General features: G+C 43.3%; 1 protein-coding gene across 1 annotated transcript in view; it reads left to right on the top strand.

Annotated features, from left to right (window-relative positions):
• The window catches only part of os9 (OS9 endoplasmic reticulum lectin), a 33156-nt gene extending 11088 nt beyond the window's left edge, over positions 1-22068 (top strand). The window contains exons 2-15 of the mRNA XM_055664576.1: positions 1271-1447; positions 2953-3016; positions 5277-5353; positions 7484-7582; positions 9036-9237; positions 10152-10322; positions 11936-12054; positions 12572-12632; positions 13435-13520; positions 14663-14896; positions 16061-16241; positions 16831-17004; positions 19969-20084; positions 20930-22068. Coding sequence (XP_055520551.1) covers positions 1271-1447; positions 2953-3016; positions 5277-5353; positions 7484-7582; positions 9036-9237; positions 10152-10322; positions 11936-12054; positions 12572-12632; positions 13435-13520; positions 14663-14896; positions 16061-16241; positions 16831-17004; positions 19969-20084; positions 20930-21067 — 1899 coding nt within the window. The 3' untranslated portion in view covers positions 21068-22068. The remainder of the gene's footprint in view (positions 1-1270; positions 1448-2952; positions 3017-5276; positions 5354-7483; positions 7583-9035; positions 9238-10151; positions 10323-11935; positions 12055-12571; positions 12633-13434; positions 13521-14662; positions 14897-16060; positions 16242-16830; positions 17005-19968; positions 20085-20929) is intronic.
• Positions 22069-22442: the final 374 nt, after the last annotated feature.

Raw genomic sequence — 22442 nt, 5'->3', positions numbered from 1 at the left:
TTACTAATCAAGAATCTGTCAATCTGTTGAATACCCAATGACTTGACCTCCGCAGCTGTCCGTGGCAATTAATTCCACAGATGCACCACCTGGCAGTGCAATCAGGCACTCAAAATATATTTATTTGTTACCACTTTTGAGGGATATACAAATGATTTAAATATTGATTGATGGAACAAATATGCCTTTCACTAAAGGATAAGTAGCAGGAAGATCACTATAATCTTGTCCCTGATCTCATCCCAGGAGTTTCAATGTGATCCAATGAACATAACCTATTTGTGTAAGAAGGACTGCAGATGCTGGTTTAAGCCGAAGATAGACACAAAAAGCTGGAGTAACTCATTGAGACAGGCAGCATCTCTGGAGAGAAGGAATGGGTGACGTTTTGGGTCGAGACCCTTCTTCAGACATAAGCATCTCTTGTTTTCTCCTGCTTGGTTTTGTAATGTTGCAAACTCAGGATGCCCCACGCCAAATGACTGGTTTTAATGTCCTTGAAGCATCGTTGCATGTTAGTGTTTAATAAAGTATCTTCATACAAGTGTCAATGGAAGAGATTGTCTTATCAGTTTCCAAAGTATATCTCATAAGTGATCTCCGTTAGAATACCCCAAGGCTGCGGACTGTGTAATGCGAATGTTCGTGGTGTACTAACGGGCACATCACTACCAATGTAGGCCTTCGAAGGGATGTTTTTCAAAGCCTAGTTCGTGGTGAATTAGCTGATGTGCGCCAAGGCATAAATAGCTGTGTGTAATTTTATGAAATACTTGCTGTCATGTCATAACTATTTTATTAATACAGTTCACTGCAGGCGTTTATCTAACTCTTGTGAACACAGCGTAGTAAATTACAGTAAACCTCTTGGAAACACAGTGTGAAATTACTGTGCTTCTGCAGAAAGCAGATGTCCTTCATCCTTTTTATTTGAAACAAATGAATGTGCAAAAATTCCACTCAATAGTCCTTCCCTGCTTCAATGTGACATTTGGATGTTCCCTGTCAGTCATCTGGTTCAAGGGTTTAATTTATGGGACTAGTTTTGTGCCGTAGAATTACACTCTCTACTTAATCGACTAATGCTGCTCAATATCAATAGTAATTTTGTGCAAAGGTTCGCGGTTATTGAAGGGATTTTCAATGTGAGCTGAATTACATCCCGGGCTTCTGTTAAAAGGATTGCATGATTATCTGTGTCGTTCTCAATAATTGGCATCATTTCAAGCTGCAACTGCTGTCTAATTGTAATGTTTTCTTTCTTTGACAGTCAAAATCAGATGATATTGTAATAGTTTCTTCAAAATACAAGCAGATGTACGAGTGCCGGCTGCCGGCTCAAGCCATGAAGTTTCAGCAGGATTCTGAAGATGAAGAACAGTCTTATACAGGGCTAGACATTTCTGAACTGTTGAAGCCAATGCATGCAGCATCTTGCCTTGTAAAGGTGAAGTTATTGTTGTGAAGAAATTAAGCTGAAGGCCTGTGTTTTGAAGTGTTCTTTTAGACCCAAGCTTTGTTTCATGAAAAGTAAAATAATTACTGGGCATTTCTGTTGCCTCCTGTTCCACATCATTCCCTTACCAATCCCCCCCCCCGTAACAAAAATATGAAACGTGAATGTTCTATACTGTAAAATCAGAATGTACATGTACAAAAAGAGTGGTGAGTCTGTGGAAATCTCTGCCTCGGAGGGCTGTGGAGGCAAGTTCTCTGGATGCTTTCAAGAGAGAGCTAGATAGGGCTCTTAAAAATAGCGGAGTCGGGGGATATGGGGAGAAGGCAGGAACGGGGTACTGATTGGGGATGATCACATTGAATGGCGGTGCTGGCTCGAAGGGCCAAATGGCCTGCTCCTGCACCTATTGTCTATTGTAAAAAGAGATGCCGTCCCTCCCTGAACCATCATTGAGTTCCTCCCCCCCAGGCATTTATTGTCCTACTTCCAAAAGCACCATAGAAAGCATATTGTCCTGGTGCATCACAGCCTGGTTTGGGAACAGATCTCAACAGTAAGAAATTGCAGAGAGTTGTAGATGTCGCTCAATGACTCGCACAGACAAGGCTTCCCAGCTACACTTCTCACTGCACTGGAAAAGCAGTCAATATAATCAAAAAGACTCTGCTGATCCTTGCCCCTCCTCCGGTTGCCAGCAGGCTGTGGCCGTCGACTCGTCTGGATTCCAGGCTGCCAGCTCCTACACCATGTGGTCTGCATCTCCTGGGCCCACCTGCCCCCTACTCTGTGATCTCTGATGGCACCACTGGAGTAGCGCCCAACAATCTATTCCCCCCCCCACCACCACCACTGGGTCTCCCTTTGATTCCGGCAGCCTTATCTACCGAGTTCGAGCTGTCGGTCTTCAATAATGATTGTATCCTTTAAAGTTGATATTTCCATGCAGTTGTCCTTCATTTAGTCTAGCATTTCTAGATTGCAGTAACCTATTAGAGATTGAAGTGATCAATTATTATTAATTCCTTGTGTTTAGTTTAGTGATGCAGTGTGGAAACGAGCCTTTCAGCCCACGCTGACTATCGATGACCTGTTTGCACTAGTTGTGTTGTCCCATTTTCTCGCCGGCTAGAAATTTACAGAGGCCGATTAACTTACAAACCTGCATGGCTTTGGGATGTGGGAGGAAACCGGAGCGCCGGGAAGAAACCCACGTGGTAACGGAGAATATGCAAACAGGATCGACCTTGGCCCCTAGAGCTGGGAGGGCGCGGCTCGACCAGCTTTCTGGCAAGATCGGCATTTAATGCTGATCCCTAATTGCCCTTTAATAGATGCTAGTTTTTCATGAACTGCAATCCCTATATTTGGTGAAGATACTCCCATGGGTAGATAGTTCAAGGATTTAGTCCCACCAATGATGAGAAGCAGTTGTGTCTTTCCCTGTCAGAGTGATGCTTGATATGTTGACATGGTTATCTTCTATTCCCTTGCAGGTCAAGGAATGGTGGACTTACGAATTTTGCTACGGCCAGTATATCAAGCAGTACCACACAGAAGGTAAATACCAAAGCTCATATTGATAGCCAAGTTTTGAATCTTTTTAAATTGTTTTCCTGAAATGTTTGCTTTGTCAACAAAGTCAGCACTTATTGCCATCCTAAGTTGCACTCGAGAAGTTTATAGTGAGCTGCTGCATTGAACCTCTATAGTCCTCCCAACAAGGGGCCACACACAGTTTAAGGATAAGGGGGGAATCTTTTAGGACCGGGATGAGAAAAACATTTTCCACACAGAGAGTGGTGAATCTGTGGAATTCTTTGCCACAGAAGGTAGTTGAGGCCACAGTTCATTGGCTATATTTAAGAGGGAGTTAGATGTGGCCCTTGTGGCTAAAGGGATCAGGGGGTATGGAGAGAAGGCAGGGATGGGATACTGAGTTGGATGAGCAGCCATGATCATATTGAATGGCGAATGGTGCAGGCTCGAAGGGCCGAATGGCTTCTACTCCTGTACCTATTGTCTATGTTTCTATGTTTGCCAACTGTCCCCGTATATTGGGCTAAATTGGTTTGTCAACTCTACCGCTGCGCCACCGTGACCACCCTAGAGAGGCACAAGGAAGTTGAAGGAACTGCAGATGCAGGTTTCTAAGCTTCAGTAGATTATTTTTACATTTCTATCTTTTCTCTTATTCTCTTCCATGAGTTTTTTTTACTACCTTGACAAGGGATGGAGGCAGAAGGCCAGGATTGGGCTATGACATTCAGGCAACATCCTGGGATTTCAGATCATTCTTTCCATGTTAGCCCATTCCACAACATTTTTTTATTTTTCTCTATTTTCATCCCGCAATCACAAAACCTGTTCCTACTATGATTTTCAAATTGACTCCATAGTCTGAGTCTCAAGACTGACTTTTTGATGTATACTAGAAATGAGTTACTAGGAGTTCAAATTTTCAATACTCAGTTGCAGAAACTAAACTAATCCTAGTCTAACATTTAAGCTGTTATTATTTGTATCGAAATAAGCAGCACCAGAATCTGTAAAATTTATGTGCCTTGATGAGATCGACAGAAATAACTGCTGTAAAAACAAGACAAAAACGCGTTTTTATTAACAAACATTCTGCACTCTTCAAACTTTGAGTGTGCAGTGTTATGCCCCATGTCCCACTTAGGAAACCTGAATGGAAACCTCTCAAGACTTTGTGCCCCACCCAAGGTTTCCGTTCGGTTCCCGGAGGTTTTTGTCGGTCTCCCTACCTGCTTCCACTACCTGCAACCTCCGGCAACCACCTGCAACCTCTGGGGACCGCACGGAAACCTTGGGTGGGGCGCAAAATCTCCAGAGGTTTCCGTTCAGGTTTCCTAAGTGGGACAGGGGCATTAATAGAAATTGGTTTCGAAGTGTCTTTTCAAAGCTGGAAAGTTGAGCTGTACAAATTAACTAATTATATAAATTGTGGTATTTGGCGGCAAGAGATTTTTGGCAATTCGTTTTTGACTCTGTGCTTGTGCAAGGATAATCTTGCACTCCCACCCCAACCTAATTATTTCCCCCTCCCACCCCCCACTGTGGTTGTACCCATCCATCTACAGTAAGAAGGGTAAGTATGACAGCACAATTCTGCTCTAATTCTTTGAAGTAATTCCCAAGGCATAAAGGCTTGTTATATTGCAAAGCTAAAAATACCTGTGATACAAGACTGACTTAAAAAAACAAAAACAATTTGCCTATTCTTACTGTGTGTCCGAATGTTTGCTAAAGCTCTTGAGTAGAATAGTGAAATGCAGTTTGTCGTCTTTTTAACTGTTAAAAATCTGTATTATACATCAAGGCTGCTGCTGTGCAGTTTAGCTAATGAACCAAAATTCAGAGCGCTGGCAATCGGGCAAAGCACTACATCTGCAGTGTTGCTCAAGACACATTTACAACTAGATTTCTGGCCAAAAATCTACCCACGTATTTGGGGCAATCTCTGCATGGGCCAGGAATGTTTTTAAAAACTGCGATGCTGATCTCCTGACAGGCACGTTGTTCAGAGGTGAAAACAAAATGGTGATTGGAGGCAAAGTACTAGATGTAACAAGTGACTAGAAAGGACCAGCCTCTGAAAGGTAGTCTCCATGCTGCAGAAGTCATGTTGTATAACAGCAACTGCTTTGTGTTAAAGCACGGCTGAAAGAATTGAAGTTGCCTACATTGCCAGCTTCAGGATCAATGCCGTGTTTGTCCAACACTGCATAAAGTTCTCATTTGTAACTCTACTTTCAAGATGGAGTTTGCATTTTAGCTGTAATTTTCTTGTGTTCAGATTCTGAAGTTAAAGGAGATGTGATGTATCTTGGGTTTTATGAATCTGAATTTGACTGGAGCAATGAAACTGCAAAGGTAAGGATAAATTCAAATCCTAGGTAGGCTCGTCTGGTGTCATTATTGGTGGCAGTAGATCAAAAATTTAAATGCTGTTATTTGGACTTGCTCAAGCCAAATTGCTTTGACTACTAACCTTATACAGGTTATGAGTGAATAACTACCCAGTTTTATTCTTTGGGCTTTATTTATAAATTCATTTTTATTTGCTCTGAGCATTTGTTGTTGACCATAAGATTTTTCAATGGGATGCCAACTTTGGTTGTTCTTCCCTTCAGAATTGGAAATTCATGTGTTCGAGCCCCATGCAAGGCTTGCGCATGTAATCTGGGCTGACTTGTCAGGACTGAACAATGCGAACGGTGCACTATTGGAGCACCTTTGGTAAAATGTGTTAAACAGGGGCCACTTTTGCCAGCAAGTGTCATGGTGTCCTGACCCATATTCATCTTGTAACCAAAGTAATTAAAACAAATGATCTGGTCATTTATCTTATTGCAGTTTGTGGGACATTGAGGTTTGTGGGAACTTGCTGTGCGCAAATCTGCTGCTACTTTTTATTCTGCATTACAATAATGACTGCAAATCAAAAGTACTTTATTGCGGTGAGATGTCATGAATGGCGCTATATAAATAAAAGTTATTTCCTGCACGTAATGGTTGTCTATCACGATTATTGCATTTCTGAATTGTGCGCAAATATCTATCTCGCATCCTTGCATAAATACAAATGTTGTCTGTCCTGTTATAATTTGCTTTGAAGCCCTGGAAGAACATGGCACAATAAGGTAAGATCACAGGATGTGCCAATTTGTAGCACCCTGTAATTGTGTAGGTATTAACTTGTTTGTTTGTGGATGCATAGAAACATAGAAATTAGGTGCAGGAGTAGGCCATTCGGCCCTTCGAGCCTGCACCGCCATTCAATATGATCATGGCTGATCATCCAACTCAGTATCCCGTACCTGCCTTCTCTCCATACCCTCTGATCCCCTTGGCCACAAGGGCCTCATCTAACTCCCTCTTAAATATAGCCAATGAACTGGCCTCAACTACCCTCTGTGGCAGAGAGTTCCAGAGATTCACCAGTCTCTGTGTGAAAAAAGTTCTCCTCATCTCGGTTTTAAAGGATTTCCCCCTTATCCTTAAGCTGTGACCCCTTGTCCTGGACTTCCCCAACATCGGGAACAATCTTCCTGCATCTAGCCTGTCCAACCCCTTAAGAATTTTGTAAGTTTCTATAAGATCCCCTCTCAATCTCCTAAATTCTAGAGAGTATAAACCAAGTCTATCCAGTCTTTCTTCATAAGACAGTCCTGACATCCCAGGAATCAGTCTGGTGAACCTTCTCTGCACTCCCTCTATGGCAATAATGTCCTTCCTCAGATTTGGAGACCAAAACTGCACGCAATACTCCAGGTGTGGTCTCACCAAGACCCTGTACAACTGCAGTAGAACCTCCCTGCTCCTATACTCAAATCCTCTTGCTCTTGCGGACTGCGGATGGTGCATTTAAAAGTACTCTGTAACAAATGCCTCGAGTCAAATAATAAGCTAGTCCACTCGTCTCCCAAAATGTTGCCTTCTCTCACCCATTCCTCAATGGGTGCATTTGTTCAGAAACTAAAAGTTATGATCAGATAGCTTTCAAATACAAATTGCCTTTATTGTCATTTAAACAAACCGAGGTCTGAACGAAATGTTGTTCCTTGCAGTCATAGCAGTTAAATAAACATAACACACAATCGGCACAGTTTCACACAGACATCCATCACAGTTAATCTCCAAACACCTATCACTCACTGTGATAGAAGGCAAACGTCTTATCTCTTCCCTGTGATATTCTAATAACAATAATATTCTAATAAAAAAACAATTCCCAGCTGAAGGGATTGGGTGACTTGCCAAGACTCAAGAACTTGGATGTTAAGTGATCGATTTAGCCAAGACATGAAGTATAGCTGGTGCCATGGAATTGTGCCCAGTAAAAAAGAGAAGGCTATCTGTGCAGTTTGTCTCCAGTGACTGCATGGTTAATTTAATTGATTACTGATTATGAGTTCAACGGATTAAATTGTATAACTAATACAAATAATTTGCAGTTATAAAGTCTTGCATACCTTTTTTGAAAATCTCTTTTATTTACAGGCCTCAAAGCAGCACAAATTGAAGAGGTATCATAGTCAGACTTACGTGAATGGATCCAAGTGTGAACTGAATGAAAAACCAAGAGAGGCTGAAGTGAGAGTAAGTTTACAGTTTACCTTTGAAGCTGGTTTAAGGGGGAAAAAAAGTTATACTTAATTAGTTACTTGTGTTCAGAGTTAAAGGATAACATTCTGCTCGGTTTGAATCCCAAATCCGCTTTCTATTTGGATGTATTTTGACTTTGGTGTTACTTTCGAGTGACTTTTTAATATATCATTGCCATTTAATGGTGTATGAGAGTGGTACTTGGAACTCATAATCTCTTTAAATGCAGGACTTTTTAGTTGTCACTATTTGGGGTTGGCTCCAGCACTAAAGAAAAAGTACATGAAGGTGAGGGCAGCATCAGAGCAGAGTAGGTATAAGAAGCAAACACTGGAAGAACTCAAAGTCAAGCAGCATATGTTTGGATGAAGTTTCTCTTTCCATTGATGCTGCGTGTCTAAGCAGTTTGGATGAAGGGTCTTTGACCTGAATCTTTTCACTGGTTTCTCTTTCCATTGATGCTGCGTGTCTAAATTCTGTTTTTTTTGTTTCTGATATAGACAATAGGTGCAGGAGTAGGCCATTTGGCCCTTCGAGCCAGCACTGCCATTCAATGTGATCATGGCTGATCATCCCCAATCAGTATCCCGTTTCTGCCTTCTCCCCATATCCCCTGACTCTGCTATTTTTAAGAGCCCTATCTAGCTCTCTCTTGAAAGCATCCAGCGAACCTGCCTCCACCGCCCTCTGAGGCAGAGAATTCCACAGACTCACCACTCTCTGTGAGGAAAAAGTGTTTCCTCGTCTCTGTTCTAAATGGCTTACTCCTTATTCTTAAACTGTGTGTGGCCCCTGGTTCTGGAGTCCCCCAACATTGGGAACATGTTTCCTGCCTCTAGCGTGTCCAAGCCCTTAACAATCTTGTATGTTTCAGTGAGATCCTCTCTCATCCTTCTAAACTCCAGAGTGTACAAGCCCAGCTGCTCCATTCTCTCAGCATATGACAGTCCTGCCAAATGGTTCCAGCATTTGTTCCCTTGATTAAGTACAACATGAGAGGAATGACTGTGCCATGGCAGCCTACCTTGTCTTGAACTCAAGAATGAAATGTTACCCTATGTTATCAATGTAGGATGTATATATTTAAAAAACAAATCTTAAACCACTACAATACTAAACGACCAACCAAAGTGTAAATCCTAGCAGAGCAAAGTGAGAAATAAAATACAATAAATCCTGGTGATTTTTAAACTGGCATCTGGTGAATAGCCATTGAATTCTGTATTGTTATAAAAATCCAACTAGTTCCTAAATATCCAAAAGTTTCAGAGGCTGCTGTTTGGGCATGTCCCCCTGGTGTTTGGAGAAGCTGAAATTGTGAGTTGCTTCAAAGCAGGGAGTATTGATGATGTTTGCTTTGAATATACTGTTCAAATGATATTGATTTTACTAATCACTAATTTCACTGTGCGAACTAAGTTCTCTTGTTTTATTGTATTTTTACTAGTTTATGTGTGAAGAAGGATCGGGAGATTTCATCGCTCGAGTGGATGAACCTCAGTCGTGCAATTATGTGCTAACAATACACACCACTCGTATCTGCCAACACCCTTACTTGCGCCCCACCATTGTCTCCAAACCTCACCCAATTAAATGCCAGCCTGCGCTCAGCCCAGAGCAGTATGTTGAATATGTCAAAGCCCAAGTCTGTGAGTAATGACGTTTTAATACCTTCAATCCAACCAAGATGGATTAACTAATGCACACATGTTGGCTTTTACAATGTTACATCTTGCAGTGAATGTTGTCCTTGGCTGTTATCTGTGCACTGTGGACAGCTTGATTGTATTCATGTACACTCTTTGATCGGATAGCATGCAACCAAAAGCCTTTCACTGCACCTCGATACACGTGACAATAATAATCTAAACTGAACATTGGTTATCTTAAGGTTTTATATTGTTTCGTTATGAAGTGTACTTTCAATGGCTGCCTTTCTGTAAGGAAGGTTAGTGCCAGTTTGGCCCTGCTGGACAAACTGGCCAAGCCGCTCCATTCTCTCAGCATATGACAGTCCCGCCATCCTGGGAATTAACCTTGTAAACCTACGCTGTGCTCCCTCAATAGCAAGACACCTTGGGCTCTAGTTCCTTAAGGAAGAGAAGCTTATTTCAGGTGTTCTTCATGGGATTGTACTGATCTCCATCAGCTCCGCATACACTGTACAACCTGTTCTATAGTCTGTCTCATACCTTGTTTTCATTTTCATTCACTTGATTATTCTTTATAGTTTATTTAAAACAAAAAGATTATATTTCTTAACTTAATTCAATATCATATTTTAACTCTCACCTTAGTTTGAAATTACTGCCTTGGTTAAAAGAAGTTGGTCACCAACGCATTTACATTTGGAAGGGTACGTGGATAGGAACGGTTTAGTGGGATATCGACCAAATGTGTGCAAATTGGACTAGTTTAGATGGGGCATCTTGGTTGGGTCAGAGAACTGTGTGACTCTGAAGGCCCAGCAGTCCTATCATTGACTAAAGTCTAGTTGTTGATGAAGATGATGCTTTTTCCTGACGTTGCCAGTATTGACTCTTTCTCCTGGTGCCACCTCCAGCTGACACCAAGCGCAAAGTGGAAAAAATCTCAGAAGAATTGAAAACCTTGGATGAAATGCTTTTGAAAGACCAAAATACACAGAGCAAGGAAGAGGCCGGGCTGACTCAGGAAGCTAGTAATCAACCCGAGGAGCTTCCAGTCAGCAACAAGAGTATATTTGAAATGGAAGGTATGTTAGAATCTGTGGCTGTACACAAGGCATTTATTCTGAAGGGCGTTATTCAGCTGAAATTCCAAGAAGTAGACCAAGATCCTCTTGCATGTCAGAACTCTACAGCACCGAGCCTGTAATGTAAAACAAGTTTTCATAGGGATAGCAGGCTAGGAACTAATGGGGACCTTTTTTTAAGCACTCTCCTTATCTCTTGGGTCTGTATTTAATGTTTGTTTTGTTCACTATAAACAAGGGAGGCATGGTGGCACCGCGATAGAGATGCTGCCTTACAGTGCTTGCAATGTGGAGGCTCACGTTCCATCCTGGCTATGGGTACTGCCTGCACGGAATTTGTACGCTCTCCCCGTGACCATGTGGGTTTTCTCCAAGATCTTCGGCTTGCTCCCACACTCCGACACCGAGGTCTTGAGGCAGGTAGTTGAGGCACGGACTATCACAATGTTTAAGAAACAATTAGACGGGTTCATGAATAGGACGGGTTTAGAGGGATATGGAACAAACGTAGGCAGGTGGGACTAGTGTAGTTGGGACGTGTTAGCCAAGATGGGCCAAAGGGCCTGTTTCCATGCTCTGACTCTATTACTTACTTACTGCCTATTATGCCTCCTGGCATGTAGGGCAGCAACGAAGGTCCTCCACTCTGTAGTGTTGATTCCTTCAGTTGCTGCTTCCATAACCTATTTGTTTTACGAGACAGGGTTGTTAGCCCTGTGCTCAACCTGCTACCTACAGGACCAGTGGATCGCTCTTTGTCTTGTCTCTACCCTTCGACCTGTCCAGCATGGGAGACCCTAACAGGAGACGAATCTCCCGCTAGCATAGCTCTAGGGGTCACTGAGACACACACGCTCCCCGACCACAACAAGGTTGCAACCCAATCTGACTCTATATATCTCCCTATGTTAAGATGAATGAAAAATGGGAGACAATTCTACGAGTAATGCAAGGATTCATTACAACAACCTGTTGTGATCACAACAGATGTGATATGTGCTGATCAACTAAACATTGCAGCCACCAACACTAATATTTAAGTTTTATACTGTGACTTAGAACTACAATTTCAGTTTATTTCGCAGTTTGTTGCCACTGGCAGAAATAGACAATAGACAATAGGTGCAGGAGTAGAGGCCATTCGGCCCTTCGAGCCAGCACCGCCATTCAATGTGATCATGGCTGATCATCCCCAATCAGTACCCCGTTCCTGACTTCTCCCCATATCCCCTGACTCCGCTATCTTTAAGAGCCTGCCTCCACCGCCCTCCGTGGCAGAGAATTCCACAGACTCACAACTCTCTGAGAAAAAGTGTTTCCTCGTCTCCGTTCTAAATGGCTTGCTCCGTATTCTTAAACTGTGTGTGGCCCCTGGTTCTGGACTCCCCCAACATCAGGAACATGTTTCCTGCCTCTAGCGTGTCCAAGCCCTTAACAATCGTTGATAGAAGATCAAAGACAGATAGACTTGTGTAGCAAATTCCAACCTTACATCAGAGAAATCTGAAATGGAAAATATTCTTATTTTCATACTCTATCTATTACACACACTGCATACAGTTTAAACTCTGACAATGGACCAACAGTTGTAGGCTTGTTTGATTAACTCGCAGGAAGTGAAGCTTTCAATTCACCTGAGGCGATTGAGGAGGATGACTATGGTGAGGATTTCTGGAATAAAATCAGCAAACCAGAGACTGTCGATCCCTTTTCAGAAGAAAAGCTTGAAGAGGTATTGTCAAGAATTTTTGATTTATTTTTCCCATTGATCTGTTGTGTTTGGAGAGAAGTAGATGCTGTAATTGTACAAAAAAACAGTGCAAGTGAAATCAGTGAGTGTGAAAGCTGATAAATTCCAGGAACCTGATTGACATCCTAGAGTTTTGAAAGAAGTGGGTTGAGAGGTAGTGGATGCGTTGGTTGTCTTCCAAAGGTCCATAGATTCTGGCGCCAAAAACACGGTGCTGGAAGACCTCAACGGTATCGGGCAGCATCAGTGGTGGGAATGCACAGACAATGTCGTTTAGAGCTGGGACCCATATGTCCTTTCCCTGCACACTGGACCAACCAACAAATCATTCCTATTAAGTTGTGCATTGAAGACCTTGTCCTTGGTGGTTCACGTTGTTTAATTCAGTTGAGGTTAAACGTTGTCGTTTTTAACGTGTGTGTGTGTCAGTGTTCGTGTCCGTGTCCTTCAAGTCCTTTACTTATGATTTGCAGTAATGACAAATGTTTTTATTTATTAGGCTGACTCTAAATTGAGTGAAACGGTTCAAACTGGGGAAGATGATCCTCTGGATGACCAAGGTAAAAAAAAAGTTGAGCCGCCCATTCCAGCCTCCCTTTTCCATGTGTCCATTAGGACTGTTTCCATTTGTCCATGACCAGATCTCAGACGACATTACAGTCCTTCAGTTTCAAAAAGCAGTGCATTGCTCCCTTTACCTCTGTGAATAAATAAATATCTATACCTTTTACAAGATTTAGGTTTTACTATATGGAGGTGTATTGTAATGATACAATTTATTTGTTGTCATTTAAACCTCATTGAGGTTCAAACGAAATTTGGTTTCTGCAGTCATACACACAAGAAAAAGAACCAAGACACAACACAATTTACACAAACATCCATCACAGCGCATCTCCTTCTCACTGTGATGGAAGGCAAAGTCTTATCTCTCCCCTGCACTCCTCATTCTCCTCCCGATGTCAGAGTCAAAGCCCCCTGGTGGGCGATGGTAAGTGTCCCGCGGCCATTAAAGCCGCGCCGGGCGATGCAGGGCCACGCTCTGGGTCTTGGAGCCCCCGGCGTGCGCTAGCAAGTCCCGCGGCCATTTAAAGCCGCACCGGGCGATATAAGGCCCTGCTCCAGGTAATTTTCAACCCTGCAACTCGGGCGGGAGAAGTCGCCGTTGCGGAAGCCCCGAAAAGCGGTCTCCCACCAGGGACCCATCCGAAATCCATCATCATAAAGCTTATTTATTCCGTTTTTAAATTTTTATATTAGAATTATTTTATTTTTATATCTCCATGTAATCTTTGCAAAGGCTTTGTGATTCTTGTCTCTGCACCACTTCTCTCCCTCACTACTCGGCTCTTTTGTTTTCAGGAAATGAGAAAATGCAGTTCAGAATAATACGGAATCCCGATGATCTTGCAAAATTAGTTCAAGAATTAAAAGACCAAACTGAAAAGGTACTGAATATAATCCTGTCCATTCCCTTCTCAAACGTTGATCTCGAAACAAAGAAATGTCAGCAATCTAACTCCACTCCTCTTCATGATGGTGTTCTACTTTGACCATTATAATTTGCTTAACGACATTTAGTGGCAGGTTACTGGAGTCCCATTTCACTGCTGCCATCACCGAACCAAATGACATGACCACAGAATGGTCACAGCTAGAAAGGACACCCTTCTGCCTGTTGAGTATGCACCTGCTCTTTCTCAGAGCAATCCAGCTAGTCCCATTGCCCTGGGATTCACAACCAGATCCACCTTCATTCTCGGCTTGGGTTTAGATCTGCCTGCTTGTAGCCTTTATAATAACCGACTCAACCTGAATATGGATGACATATCATTGTAAACACGGTCTTGGTTGAATGCATACCTAATATTTTCCCTCACCCCACCCAAACCCCCACTGCCGAGTTTAAATGAACCAAGTTATCATGGGTGAGAATAATCACTCAAATATCCAAATTAACTTTCATTTCTGCGCCCCCTCCTGTCCTGTAAAGTTAACACATTTAGTAAGAATTTTAACTGTACTGGAATTTTTTGCTTTGACACACTAATACTCTCCCATTGTGAGTTTTCCATATTTTGAGACTTGGACTGAAATCTCAAGACCATTTGGAATGGAAGTAGATTGTGTAACTTTTTGATTTGCATTTATAGCCTCAGAAATAGTTTTGCTGAAACTAATGGTCAGGGAACAAATTCTTGGTGTTATTTTGCATGCCACGTTACAACCTCCGACCATAGAATTGTTGTTCTACAAATTGTTAGGTTGACGTGCTGAAATTGTCGCTTTTGCCCCGTCCCACTTAGGAAACCTGAACAGAAACCTCTGGAGACTTTGCGCCTCACCCAAGGTTTCCGTGCGGTTCCCGGAGGTTTTTGTCAGTCTCCCTACCTGCTTCCACTACCTGCAACCTCCAGGAACCGCACGGAAACCTTGGGTGGGGCGCAAAGTCTCCAGAGGTTTCCGTTCCGGTTTCCTAAGTGGGACAGGGGCATAAAAGTTTTCATTTTGCCTGGGTGGGTTGCAAACGGTGGTCAGCTGGTGTGTCTGTTAGAATCGAAGCTAATTTGTGCTTTCTGGCGGGTGAAAGCGGAAAGGAGAGGACAAGGATCCGACCGAGAGCTCTGCAGAATATCCTGAGGACCGAGCCGAACAAGACGCCTCGGAAAAGCAAGAGGAGACAGTAGATGATGAAGAGACTGAGCTCCTGAAAGACTTTGAAAAGGAACTGGAAGAAGTGTCTCTACCCAAATCAAAAATGTCTGAAATCAAAAGGGAAGTCAAGGAAGAAATGGAGAAGGAGTTTGAAAACCTTATTGATGAAGTGAGTAATTAATATTGGCATAAATAGTAACATCGTTGGATTGGTTAACTTGACAGGCCCTGAGAATTTTTACTTTGGACCCGTGTCTGTATGATGGATGACGTATGTAATACTCGTGTTGCGGCATTGTGGATAGAATTGCAGTGATGTAGGTGCTTTGGGGAAAGAAGATGATCAAGCGGCAATTAAAAATCTTGCGGATGCTAACATTGGGCCATTAGGTTTCGGGCTTGGTTACTGTCTAAAGGTGGATGTGGGCAGAATTTGTAGTGTGTCCACAGTGGTGCCTTGACATTAAGATCGTATGTAATAGAGCAAGCAATCAGGAGCTGAAGCCCCCAAGTTGAACTCCAAATTGTTTGCTCAACTTGCAGTCATATTATAAAATTGAATGAATGAATTGTACTTGATTGCCACATGTACCTGGTTACAGTGAAATGCCTTACTTTGCATACGGCGTAGGCAGTGCATACGTGTCGCCACGTTTTGACGCTGACAATGTTACAAAAGTACCGAACAGTCATATCTGCTGAATGCCACCGCATTGCCAGCAGCCTCCCCACCCCCACCTCTCGCCACCGGGTCCCCCCGAAGGTTAAGGCTCTTGTGAAAATAATACAATATCCTTGTCCTTTCTGCAACGAATTGCTAGAAATTGCTCTTCCCTAATGTGTAAAAGCTTCCTTAAGGGGCTGGCTGTCCCACTGTATGAGCTAATTCAAGAGCTTTCCCGAGTTTAAAAAAAAAAAATCAAACTCGTAAGCACGTAGAATGTACGGAGCAGCTACGTCAGAGCTCGGGGACGTCTCTTAGCCGCTCGTAACGCTAATGGCAGGTACTCGGGGAAACGCGGTAAGCTCATGAAGATTTTTCAACATGTTGAAAAATGTCCACGAGAGCCCCGAGTACCTACGAGCGGCCATTACCGTAATTCTCCGAGTTCGAATCGGGGGAAACTCGGGAGAACTCTTGAATGAGCTCGTACAGCGGGACAGCCCCATAACTCGTCGAATGTACCACATTGCACCTTCCAGCCAAATTGCCGCCTTGCTGATCAAATATTTGTGTTGCGTAATGTTTTGTGTGCTTGGTGACGAGAAAGCGGAACGGAACGTAGATTTACATCATTATACTGATGAAATTGTGTGTGACCATTTTTCTCAGGCACAAGATGAGCTTGAAGCAGAGGGTCTCAAAGGGGAATTTGATCGCAATCAAGCCTCCAAGACTTTGGTTACGACCCTAAACAAACTCATTGATAAGCTTGAAGACAAAGAAGCTTCGAACAAAGAGGACAGTGACCCAGCCAAGGGTAGTCCCAGTCACTCTCCCAAAAAAACACCAGGTACAAGGCTTTTTTTTGTTAGTACAAGTCCGCAAACCTCGCTTTTATCACCCTCACACCCTGCCTATTTCCTTCGCTCCATAGATGCTGCTGCACCCGCTGAATTTCTCCAGCATTTTTGTGTTTAAATGGGATTTGAGTATTTAGAAACATAGAAATTAGGTGCAGGAGTAGGCCATTCGGCCCTTCGAGCCTGCACCGCCATTCAATATGATCATGGCTGACCATCCAACTCAGTATCCCGTACCTGCCTTCTCTCCATACCCCCTGATCCCCTTAGCCACAAGGGCCACATCTAACTCCCTCTTAAATATAGCCAATGAACTGGCCTCAACTACCCTCTGTGGCAGAGAGTTCCAGAGATTCACCACTCTGTGTGAAAAAAGTTCTTCTCATCTCGGTTTTAAAGGATTTCCCCCTTATCCTTAAGCTGTGGCCCCTTGTCCTGCACTTCCCTAACATCGGGAACAATCTTCCTGCATCTAGCCTGTCCAACCCCTTAAGAATTTTGTAAGTTTCTATAAGTTTCTATTTGTTGGTTTTCAATTTAAAGATCGCCTTTATACTTTTTGCCATTGCTGCATTTCAGAAACTGATGACGACACTGAAGGGCACGTTAAAGTCCGAGTCACAAAAATCAACCCAAGCAGTCCGCTGCGTAAAGAAATGAAAGTGCGTGAAATGAGTAGCACAGATCCCCAACTCCGGCAGATTCAGAATGTGGTGCAAGAGCAGCTGGAGAAAGCGGGATTGAAAGCTGAAGGTAGTTTTGCAGACTCACTATTTGGACCGACTCGACAAATCTTCCACAGCCCCTTTAGTCTGACGGAAAGGAAGTATGTTCTTTTTCCCATGAGGGAGTGGAAGAGGCTCCTTCAGAGCCCCTCTGTGTCAACTTCCCTGTCTGTGGCCTCAATTTTCAACTGGCCCAGAATACTTGAATGAATAGTTGCCAGCCACAGGGGCGTCTGAAGTGAAGCGGGCTACGCCTTCATCTAGGGGACGCGAGTTAAAATTGTGTGTGTCATAAGGACACTTGATTGGGGTGGGAAATTGGATAATGGCGCACTCCGATTCCTATATCATGGTGACAAACGTACCCTTTCTCCTTCAGCAGGCCAGTATCATTTGACGCAATTGACCACACCATTGTCCTCTGCTATCCCTCAGCTCACAAAAAACAAGAAACAGAAAAAAAAAACAGGGGGGGGGGGGGGGGGGGGGGGAGGGATAGGTGCACAATTCTGCGGCGCTATATACATATATACAGATGGAAGTCCGGGTGTTGGGCTGTGAAGTCAGTGCATGTGTGAATTTGAATTCAGAGTAGTTATAGTTTTCGGAAAGCAACTGTACATGTATAGTGACAATAAATGGCATATATCAACAGGACAACATTTGTTCCATTTGCACCAGGGGCAAATTCCTTGTTATGTGAATACTTGGCCAATACACTTATTCATGCGTTTGTGGCCATCTTGCCTTGGCCTAAGAGTCACCAGTAATGGCTTCTCTTCCTGTTCCTGCACCCTCGTCCCCGAAATATCACCCACTTATATCACCCATCTTCATTTGCCATGAGCTCGTGTGACCTCTTCACTGCCTCTTTTTCAGACTCGTTGCCCAGCATCTAATGTTGGATGAGCAAAGTTGCTTGCAACCAAATACGGGAAAGTCTAAAAATCCTTATTCACTCCGTTCCATGCCCACTGACTTCATCCCATTTATTTAAGTTCCCCTATTGGCTTCAAGTTGTAACATATACCCAGCACAGGAACAGACACTTTGGCCCACAATGTCTGTGGTGAACACAATGCTAAGTTGCGCTCATCTCTACTTCCTGCTCGTGATCTGTACCCTTCGATTCCCTTCATATCCATGTGTCTATCCGAAAGCCTCTTAAATGCCAGTATCATATCCACCTCCACCAGCACTCTCAACAGCTTGTTCCAGTCACCCACCTCTAAATATATAACCTGCCCCACACATTGGGTTTTGGTCCGAAATGTTGCCTATTTCCTTTGCTCCATAGATGCTGCTGCACCCGCTGAGTTTCACAAGCACTTTTGTCTTCCTTTAAACTATGGCCCTCTCAACTTAAAGCTCTGCTCAATGTCAAATCATTGACGTTTCTACCTTGTTTAAAAAAAAGGGTCTAACTGCCTACCCTATCTATACCCCTTAAAATTTTGTCTGCTACTATTGCGTACAATCCAAGTTTGTTCAACTGCTAAGTGTTAATAATTGCAGCATCACCAGTAGGTGAGACTTGCACTGTGTGGGGCTCAGTGTGAGCTTGTACATTGTCCTGTATTTCACCAGTGTGCCTTGCTTCCCACACTGTTCCCACATCTTTCCTCAGCCTCTTCCCCGCTGTAGTGTACAAGTAATTTGAGACAACACCAATGAGGAAGCCTTCAGTTTGGTCCAAGATTATCATGTATGCAGTCACGCTGACCTGGATTTAAAAGCACCGCTTACACTTGTATTGAACTGAATGTACTTTGATACTCATTGCATCACATTGTCAAGTAGTAGCGGGCAGCTGGAGTGAAGCAAAATGTGGAATGCCAAAAAATGGGAAGGTGACATTGATTTCATATTGGATAGTGGTGACCTTATAGTAGGCTCCTATTCTTTATGATCATAGACTACACGCTTCTGCCCCCCTGCGACGGCTGTTTAGTTTAGAGATACCGTCTGACAACAGGCACTTTGACCCACAGAGTTCACACCGACCAACGTCCACTCTGTACACTAGTTCTACCCCACACACAAGGAACAAATTAACCAAGCCAATTAACCTACAAACCTGCAGTGTGTGGGAGGAAACTGGAGCACCCAGAGAAAACCCACGCAGGTCACGGGGAGAACGTACAAACTCAATACAGACAGCACCCGTGGTCAAGATCAAACCTGGGTCTCTGGCGCTGTAATGGCCCTGTCCCACTTAGGAAACCTGAACGGAAACGTCTGGAGACTTTGCGCCCCACCCAAGGTTTCCGTGCGGTTCCTGGAGGTTTTTGTCAGTCTCCACTACCTGCAACCTCCGGGAACCACCTGCAACCTCCGGGAACCGCACGGAAACCTTGGGTGGGGCGCAAAGTCTCCAGAGTTTTCCGTTCAGGTTTCATAAGTGGGACAGGGGCATAAGGCAGCAACTCTACCGCTTGATGCTGCTTAATGGATTTACCCCCTGATTCCACTAGCCAGTGAAGAGTTGATTGATATTTTCTGGTTCTAATTGTTGTAAATGTTTTAGGAGTGCATCGTAGCGTCCACGTTTCACTTGATCTGTAGATGTATGCATGTCATTTATTCTTTCATAGATTGATAGTCGCTTGAAAAATCACCTAAGTGGGACATGCCCGTTAAGATTTTGGCCTTTCAGAGAAAATAAATCAGTGCAGCCAAGTAAAATAGCATTGAAAGGTTAGAGTGAGTGAAGCATTGCTAGACACAGTCTAATTACATGATGAAAATCGCACAAAACGTAATATTCACAGGACTGTATTAGACTCTAATGTAAATCCTTTCAGCTCTGACCTGAAATAGCTCTTGGCGATCAAGTACATATTTAGGGATTTGAGAAAACATTTAAATATGTTGCAGCATGCAATAACGTCCTGTGGAAATTGAAGCATTGCTAACATAAAATAAATTGGAATCAACTTTCAAGGATGTATAATGGCAATCACTTGTGTCTCACCACTGGCTTTTCCTTCAGGCAAAATTGAAGTGAAGATCGTCACAACTGGATCACTTGGGGATGATGATGACGATATGCATTGGCTATCTGAAGAAGACACCAAATCCTTCCGAGAACTACTCATCAATTTACTGGTAAGGTTTGTTCCATCGAGAGCAAACTTGAAGGGAATCTGAAATTGTGATGGTTGATGGAGACATAAGGAACTACAGGTGCAAGAATTTTGAGCAAAACGCAGTGCTGGAGTAACTCAGCGGGTCAGGCAGCATCTGTGGAGAACATGGATAGGTGACGTTTCACAGAGTGCTGGAGTAACTCAGTGGGTCAGGCAGCATCTATGGAGCTAAGGAAATAGGCAACGTTTCGGGCTGAAACCCGTAAGGGTTTCGGCCCGAAACGTTGCCTATTTCCAGAAGGATTTCGGCCCGAAACGTTGCCTATTTCCTTAGCTCCATAGATGCTGCTGCACCATAACTGAGTGGGTCAGGCAGCATCTGTGGAGAACATGGATAGGTGACGTTTCACAGAGTGCTGGAGTAACTCAGCGGGTCAGGCAGCATCTGTGGAGAGCATGGATAGGTGACGTTTCACAGAGTGCTGGAGTAACTCAGCGGGTCAGGCAGCATCTGTGGAGAACACGGATAGGTGACGTTTCACAGAGTGCTGGGGAGAACACGGATAGGTGACGTTTCACAGAGTGCTGGAGTAACTCAGCGGGTCAGGCAGCATCTGTGGAGAACATGGATAGGTGACGTTTCACAGGTAGCTGGAGTAACTCAGCGGGTCAGGCAGCATCTGTGGAGAACATGGATAGGTGACGTTTCAGGTCGGGACCCTTCACACTAGTGGAGGGGGAGGGAGAGAGCTGGAAAACAGGTGGGGTGGGACAAAGACAGAGGCCTTTGTCAAGATTTTCATCTGTTGACAAATGAAAAGGTGCATGCACCAAAAACTGATAACATTTCCTTTTCTCAAATAGACTGGCGGCAGTGAAGAGGTTTATAAAGAACAACAGAGGCAGCAACAATTGGAGGATAATTATCGCTTTGTGTGGGGGGAAAGCCAAGAAGAAGCACAATCATCGAGCAACACGGATTCTGATGATATGGACTTCTAGGGACATGCGACTCTCAGTATAATTCAAGCACATCTCTGGGTGTTAGCACATGAACCAGCCAATTTGCACTTTGCCATGTGTAATGGCACATTTATTGTGATCAATGATCGCAATCAATAATAAATGAACCTGCAGAAGAATGGTCATAATTTTCTATTTTTATTGATGAGCTAAAATGGAATTTTGTGTTTATCGGGTACAGTCCTTTGTGTGTTGGGCGATGGGCCATGTTAATATCTTATGAATGTGTATCTTAGTAATGAACCTTGCCTCTGAAACAATGGGCATCCTTCTCAACTTTACTGAGAAACATGTTCTCATGCGTGGGGCAAGGCCCGGTAAGGAAATGGAGAGCGAGCACACTGTAATGAATGTAATGTTATTTTAATCCCCAAAATGGATTTCTCTCCCAGTTGAAAGTAGCAAGCTGGGCAGGGGAAGTATCTAAAGCTGAGAATGCTGAGCAACCTGGTGTTAAATCTGATTGCGAATCGCTACATTACCAGTATCAAGGCAGCCGACCTTTAATCGGAGTCCGCAATTCCAATCTTTATGCTTCAAGTTGTTGGGAGGGCTGTATTTCTTTTCCACTGGTGGTGTTTCAGCCATGTTAGACAAAGTCAGAGATCCAAATCCTTTTAATATACATACCAATGACCAAGATTGCCTTGTGGTAATTTTGGAATGGCAACTTGCTGCTAAAAAAATAGCCAGTTTGATGACAGCATTCATCTTGCCTTTAGTAAATAGCTAAATACCAGATATTTGTCTCTGGTAGCTAACCAGTCATTTTATTAAAATTTGTATGTATGTCTGCCTCTTTTTAATATGAATCTTTTGTGCTTGTTGCTTTAATTCAAGAATGTACGGATTTGCTTTGTGAATAATGCAACCATTGCAATGAAAGTTTCCCATGAGACCAAGTAGATACCTACTTCCTCTGATTAATACTTGGACAACACTGTGATTGAATAATGTTTAATAAAACACAGTATCCAGTTTGTAGAGCGTTTTAACCTTTTATACTGAATCGGGCACTTAATGGGTGACTTGACAGTTTTGCATATTGTTCTGTATCAAACTGTTTTAATGTTTTTATCAATCCGAGGGTTCAGATTTCACGTCGGAAGGAGCTATATGACCTAAGCTTCGGAATAAACAATCTGATCAGGAAGAAGAAGGCAGCATGGACTTGAAGGTATTTGAATGTTTTGAGGGTGGAACAAACGTCGAAGATGTAACCATTGTTAATCTCGAGAAGTCTTAAAGAAGGAACTGCAGATGCTGGAAAATCGAAGGTACACAAAAAATGCTGGAGAAACTCAGCAGGTGCAGCAGCATAAATGCTGCTGCACCCGCTGAGTTTCTCCAGCAT

This window comes from Leucoraja erinacea, chromosome 40, assembly GCF_028641065.1.
Source record: "Leucoraja erinacea ecotype New England chromosome 40, Leri_hhj_1, whole genome shotgun sequence".
NCBI lineage: Eukaryota > Metazoa > Chordata > Chondrichthyes > Rajiformes > Rajidae > Leucoraja > Leucoraja erinaceus.
Note: the sequence above shows the minus strand (reverse complement) of the source record. Positions and strands in the feature narration are given on the sequence as shown.